Consider the following 7,053-nt stretch of genomic DNA (forward strand, 5'->3'; position numbering starts at 1 on the left):
TGTGTGTGTGTGTGTGTGTGTGTGTATGTGTGTGTGTGTGTGTACTCCAGCATCATCCAGGCCCGGTGAGAAGGAAATACAGCTCATGCTCCACCATATTCCTTGACGACAGCACCGTCAGTCAGCCCAACCTCAAATACACCATCAAATGGTAACTATTTGTACCTAACAGGAAATAATTCACAATCTAATGTTCAAGCTCATATCATGCTTTTAGTTTGAAATTAATTGCTTTTATTTTGTTTGTCTTTACAGCGTAGCCCTGGCAATATACTACCACATAAAGAACAGGTATGATCATCCCTCTGTCCTTTTCATAATCCAGCATCAAATATCAGCATCACAGGTTAGCAGAGAAAAATGAAACCTGGACAGGAACAAATGCCCCTCAGAGCTCATGTCGAAATGTCAAACTCTTTCGATATCGTGACATTCTGTCTGATGGCTGACTCCATCTGAGGCCTGAGTGAGCTGGAATAAGCTGTGGTCTTGTAGAAGGGTGTAGAGACATCCTTTTCCTTGTCTCCGTAGCGATAACGGGAGGAATCCCATGACGCTCTGCGTTTTGAAGTGCGGATAAATGCCCATAAACAATGTGACATCCCAGAGGATGACGTCATATTTCAGAAAGAAATGAGTCTCATGCCATCCGTTTTTTTTTATTTGTATTTCTATCGCACTCCCCTAATCTGTTTGTCATTCCAGGGATGTCGACGGAAGAATGTTGGTCGACATTTTCGATGAGAAACTGCACCCGCTCACGGTAAGGCCTTAACTGAAGATGCGTTTCCATTATGTGAATACTGTGGAGCTATCGGCACTCATCAGCAAGACAAACACACACAAGCAAACACACACATTGAGCTCGCAGCTCGTGTTTTCCATTTCGGCAAACGACCCCATCAAGTGCCCGTTGAACAGAGCGAATCTCTCATTTTCATTTTCATTTGTTGTCTTTTCTTCTAGAAGTCTGAAATTCCTCCGGATTACGAAAAACACGACCCCGAGCAGAAGCAGATCTACCGCTTCGTCAGGACGCTGTTCAGCGCCGCACAGCTCACCGCCGAGTGTGCCATTGTCACCTTGGTAAGTGTGTGTGTGTGTGTGTGTGTGTGTGTGTGTGTGTGTGTGTGTGTGTGTGTGTGTGTGTGTGTGTGTGTGTGTGTGTTTCAGTGCTGACACCAGGAGGGAGTGTTGCTTCCTGATTCTCTTTTTGCCCTCCGTCGTCTCATGCGCTGTCCTCTTTCTACTACCTTGCTTAGACTCTTTTCTCTCGTTTGTTCTTCCTCATGAATCCTATGGAACGCTCCATACATCCCTCTGGAGATTGTGTCCCCCGACAAATGTTGAAAAGTGAACTAATCCTCACAGGAGAGACCAGAGGATCGGAAGGTCACGCGTGATTGGTTTGATCCGTGCAGTCTCATTTCAGAATAACTTTGGTGTGGGCCCGTGTGTCGGCGCCTGTAGCGAGGATATAATTGGTGCTTTAGTTTGCAGCAGGATCACTTATGACATCCTGCGCTGCTCACCTGTTTTAAAAAATGTGAAAACAAGGACAGCTTCTATCCCCATTCTGTCTCATTGCTTTCACTTTCTCTTCACCTCGGACTCTTTGTTTCACTTTTTGTTTTGTGTGCTTTCTCTTGTCATCATCAAACATGACAATTTCTTAAAAAAATACACAACAATATTATAAATTGATAAAAAGACAATTAATAAGTATAAAAAATAATATATGAGTGAAAGCCAAAAGAACATTAAGAATGACATTTATTATTACCAAATTAAATGAATAGGTTTTCAACTCGTTATGCTCTTCGTAGGGTATTCCATAATTTTGGAGCATTGTAAAAGAAAAAGAAAGCTGCGCTGCCTATTTTCTTTTGCGCTTAATTGTGTGTATTGTATGTATAATATAAAAAGCCAGCAGTAGAAGATCTGAGAGCTTGTGAAGGATTAGAAAACATCAGAGAGTCTACAATGTAGGCCGGTCCCAAACCATTAAGAGCTTTACAAAACAAATCAAAGGACCTTACTCTAAAAGATACTGGGGGCCAATAGAGTGCAGCTAAAACCAGGGGAATAAGCTCTCTCTTACTTGTTTTGGTTCAAAGGCTGCCAGTACAGTTCTGAATAAGTTGAACTTGTTCAATTGGCTGTTTTTCCAAGACCAGTAAACCCCCCCCCCCCCCCCCCCCCCCATCTGCCCAGAAACATCTCTTTCCACACTCGGTCGATCTGGCCGACACCAGTGTCCCCAGAGACTGGAGAGTGCGGGGTTAATAGGGCTGGCCTGGTGGCCTTGTATCGAGTTGCTCTGCTTCCTGACAGATGCACAAATGTGTGAACTGCATGTATGGGGGGTGGGGGGGGGGGGTTCCTTGTGTCCAGACAGTGATGGGAATGCAAGCACATTGATGCACAGTATCTGTAATGTTCCTGTGTCATTATCCAAGTACAGGCGTACTCTAGCAAAGATATGTCACACTTAATTAATCACATGTGCGCACGCACACACACACACACACACATACTGGCACATGGCCTGCCTCATCCAGTCCCCCAGAGTGAAGTCTGGCATGGCACCAGTAATTGAATAGGGCCGATGGCTGGTGGTTATGCGGTTAGCTTCGCTGACACGGCTAACTTTAGTCTTTCTTCCCTTCACAATCATCACGTCAGTGGACAGGAAAGGGAAGGCGGAGGGGATCGAGACGACGGAGTCTCTTTCGGGAAGTCGGATCGTGTTCAAGACTTCCAGTAGGAGACGTTGTGGACACGTTGCACTTTGTGACATGTGAAGCTACAGCTCAAACTCTTAACATTCCCAAAGAGGTCATTCATTGGCGTGTCACACGTAAATATTAAAAAAGCTGCGTTGTTTGTGTGTGAGATGGAATCTCCTCTTGCGTCCGTCACGTAACCCGCGTGTGTGTGCGCTGGTTTGTTTTGTGTGTTGTAAAATGTAGTTTTGGTGAGAAACTACAATAAGTCCAGTTGTTCGAGGGAGATTTTTTTCACAGCGATATAAAATAGATATTAGGGAGTGAATTGTGACGTTTATCTTGCGAACACTAGCTCTAAGTCTCCAGTTTATCATACATCATTAAAATGACTAATGTTAACATTATTTTTACCGATTAAAAACATTGTCATTTGAATTGTGTGTTATGCAAATCACCACTATAGATGACTTAAACACAGTAAAAGGAAGTAGTTGATGAAAATAATAAGTATTTTAGTTCATTGGCTATCGGCCTATTAGAGATGGACTGTAGTGAGATGAACCGAGTGAAATCGGTATCTTATTAGACACAACAGATGTTGACAAACTGCATAATTTTCAGTAATCAATCGCAATATATCGCAATGTTTGATATCGCAATACTCAGCATATCGCAATAACACGGTATCGTGACTTGAGTATCGTGATCATATTGTATCGTGGGGCCTCTGGTGATTCCCATCCCTAAATCAGAATCACAAAATGAATACATTTGAGTGTAATGTGGCTGCACAGGGCTACAGTTTGCCTCTGGGTTCTTTGTTGTGCCTCTTTGTGGAGTTTCCTCTCTGTGCCGTTGCATCCACATCCCCCAGCATGTGGCCCGGCTCTCATTTCATGCGGGCTTTCTTCAATGTTTGCTGCCAGAGGAGTGTATACGTGGTGTCTGTTGGTAGGCTCTGGGCCACAACAGAGATAGGGTTAGCACCGCCTGCAGGCACACAGCCCAACCCAGCACGACTTGTCCAATTAGCCACCTGAGCTGTGTTAGTGGGCAAGTGAAACCAGGCTGCAAAATAGGATGAGAGTATGTTTTCTCTGCTCTCCGCCTCTCTATTTGTCCAAACCACAAGGAACCATTTTATATCCATATATGTCCAATAATTAGACGGCAATAACCATCATCTAACAGAGGACCCTCTGCTTTCCGACAGGCTTCTAGGACTCTGTTTAGCTTTTTAAGTCACATAGTGCTGACAGTTCTGCCGCAGTGCACATTCAGTGGAATCCATCTATTCTTTTTGAGAGACTTGTCATCTGAGATGACAGATTTCAAATCTGTAACCGGTCTGAAGTCTGTTGAGCCCGCAGAGCGTTTTATTCATGGAAACAAAAATGTAGTTCCTAGTCAGCCGAGGAAAGAAATGCTGTGACAAGAATACGATTGTTTTGTTTGTATTAGATCATTTCTGTCACAAACTTAAGCAAATTACATGTTCAAAAAGCCGGCCATAAGTACTGTAAATACTAAAAAAAGAACAAGACTAAGTTACAGTATTTATGAATACAAAAGTACAAACTCCATATTGGTAAATGTACATTTAAAGTAAAAAGCTGACACATGCATGTCTGCACACTTTACAGAGAGGCTGTTTGATACTGTTCTGTAGCTTCCATTAGCAAGCCAGACCTTTAGTCGTCTCCTTGCCACGGATCACGGCAGCTCTCATGCTTTACAGCGACTCTCTAACAAAATAATGATCAGTGGAATCAGCCTCTGTATTACACAAGTATTCCAGCTTGTGAGGAACAGGTGCCTGCGGGCTCACTGTGCTTTGTGATCTGTAGACGGTGGGAAGTCTGGCTACCGAAAAAAAGAGGGAGAGGGAGAAATGGAAATGGGGAGAGAGGCAGAGAGATGGAGCGTTTTGATATGTTAATGAGCGAGCTCCAGAGAGGCTGGATTTCATCAGCTTCTGCCATCTTGTTATTGTGTATTGTTTTGATTTTTTTACCTGGAGGAGGAGTCGGCAGGAGACAAGCAGCAAACTAACTGCACATAAATGTAGACACTCCCGGTAGAGTAGAGGCTAATGGATAATACATCAATACAAGCTTCAGTCAGGGGCTCAGTTATGTTCATTATTTAGTTTGTTCAAAGATGAACATGTTCAGAGTTATTAACATGTGACGCTTGTCTTTGTTCAAGGTGTATTTGGAGAGGCTCCTGACCTACGCTGAGATCGACATCAGCCCTGTTAACTGGAAGCGCATCGTGCTGGGAGCCATCCTTCTGGCATCCAAGGTGTGGGACGACCAGGCGGTCTGGAACATCGACTACTGCCAAATTCTCAAGGACATCACTGTGGAGGACATGTGAGTTGCTGCCAAAACACACCCAAAATATTGTATGGAATGCAGACACAGGTGAAAGGCCTGTACACTGAGGTACTCTGAATGTTGAAGGTGGTTATTGACATACAGGCGGCTCCTTTACAGTATTTAGTTTCTAAGGTGTGTTGCTTTGAACCAGTTCTATTTCCTCTGCGTGACAATAATTACTAAACGTAAGAATGTGTCTGTGATGTGACGGTGGCAGGAGATGTTTAATTATTCCTGTGTAATAAGACATAGCTTTTATAGCCAACTTTTCATTTCCATTGCATGATCTATTGAGGCCAAGCCAAAATAAATTGGCTCCAGTTGAGTAGTTGACTTTAAAGCTGGTTCAGCCCAAAACTCAGATAAGTAGTTCACAGTCAGAAAAAACTTTTTTTTAAAAGCATTAAAAAAAAACTGCAACCAGTGAATTATTGCATTTTCGCTTGAAAATGTTGTACACAAAACATTTTCTGTTGATGGACCAATTGATTAATTAACTAACTGTGACTGTTGACCTAACATGGTACAGAGTCTCAGCCACTAGAACTCTCTTCAGGGTCTTTCTATGCTGAGAGTAGTCCGTGTTTGTGACCTCAGCCTGCGTTCAAGAGGTGCTCAGAGTCGCATGTAGGGAGGTCTGGAGATCCCGCTGCCCGGTTTGTGTGACACATGTGACTAACTGTCTTCTGTTGTGGCTCTTGGATTGGTCCCAAGAAAGCAGTGAGACAGTAGGTTGGCTCGGTCAGATACAACTCCGCCTCATGATACAGTATGAAGATGCTGTCTGCCCTTTGTCAGAGCAAGATGAATGCATGCAGGCCTGTAAAAAGCATGCGCTGATTGAAACCGTTTTTATCAGGTTTTCTTGCAGCTTTCCCAATGAAGCAATAGTATAAATCCAGATTCCATCATGTCACCAAGCTTGAAACATGGCTGGTTTGTTAGTTCCTCTGTTAGACAGGGAAGAAGCATCTTGGGCACGAGGACCCACCACGCTGTCCTGCAGACCACATCCGTCTGGATAGATTTTTTTTCTGAAGGGTGAAACACGATGCTGTAGACGTGCCGTCACTGCTGCGACCTCTGACCTCTGCTGCCCTCACACTCCTCTGCACCGGTGGCTGTGTATTCTTGTCCTTGGGCTCAGATTTTACAGAGCAATGACTCTAATCCACCAGTTTGGCGCGATTTACTGGACGGTGACTTGACCACAGATTTCCTCGGAAGATCAATTTTTTTTAAATCCACGCTCGGTAACTCGCCCTCTCCATCCGCAACAGGCACACGCTAGACCGTGAAATAACCACAGGGTAGTCTGGGAAGAACAGTGAGGAGCGGAGAAATATAAAAAAAAAGGAAATGGATGAGAATAGCTGAATGAGAGCCACGGCCGGATAGAAACAGAAGCAGCGGTATCAGGCAGAGTTTGGCTACAGTGGAGGCTAAATTTAGCCCGTCTGTTGCTGCATGCCTGTAAATGTGCGTGGGTGGGGAACAGAGGCTAGGGAGGAGAGATGGATAGCGCCTCTTGTGCAGGGTACAGCGAGAAAGAAAAAAGGAATCGGCCGTGAATAAAGATAAACAGACGAAAGCGTCTGTCAGCGCGCTGCAGCGGGGATCACAGAGCTGTGCAGCATGAGGCAATGAATGACATTAGCATTTTCAAGATATGGGATCAATATTTTTTGTCACACGTAATGCTCACAGCCCTGTGCTTCGATATCACTCCTTTTCAGTACGAGGAGAGGCTCATGTTTGGTGGGTGCACTGGGGATTTACTTGGTGGAGGTGTATTGGTACCGCACATGGGGAAAATAACACCCCCTCGTTACTCTCCGTCTCCTCTTCAGTCGCTCTGTACAGAGTTTATTTGTAGACAGACAAATCTGTTTCAACCTCAACTACTTCTGGTTCCGAGCGAAATATCTGATCACACATCCCCC

At 44.3% G+C, this 7,053-nt stretch overlaps 1 protein-coding gene across 4 annotated transcripts in view; it reads left to right on the plus strand.

Annotated features, from left to right (window-relative positions):
* Positions 1-7,053, plus strand: part of ccny (cyclin Y) — a 31,972-nt gene that overhangs the window by 20,207 nt on the left and 4,712 nt on the right. For all 4 annotated transcript variants that reach the window (XM_031872346.1, XM_031872348.1, XM_031872347.1 and 1 more), the window contains 5 exons: positions 51-151; positions 256-291; positions 706-763; positions 967-1,086; positions 4,938-5,104. In XM_031872346.1, the coding sequence (XP_031728206.1) occupies positions 51-151; positions 256-291; positions 706-763; positions 967-1,086; positions 4,938-5,104 (482 nt within the window). The remainder of the gene's footprint in view (positions 1-50; positions 152-255; positions 292-705; positions 764-966; positions 1,087-4,937; positions 5,105-7,053) is intronic.

Source organism: Anarrhichthys ocellatus, unplaced genomic scaffold (assembly GCF_004355925.1).
Source record: "Anarrhichthys ocellatus isolate YVR2014 unplaced genomic scaffold, GSC_Weel_1.0 scaffold63, whole genome shotgun sequence".
Taxonomy (NCBI): Eukaryota; Metazoa; Chordata; class Actinopteri; order Perciformes; family Anarhichadidae; genus Anarrhichthys; species Anarrhichthys ocellatus.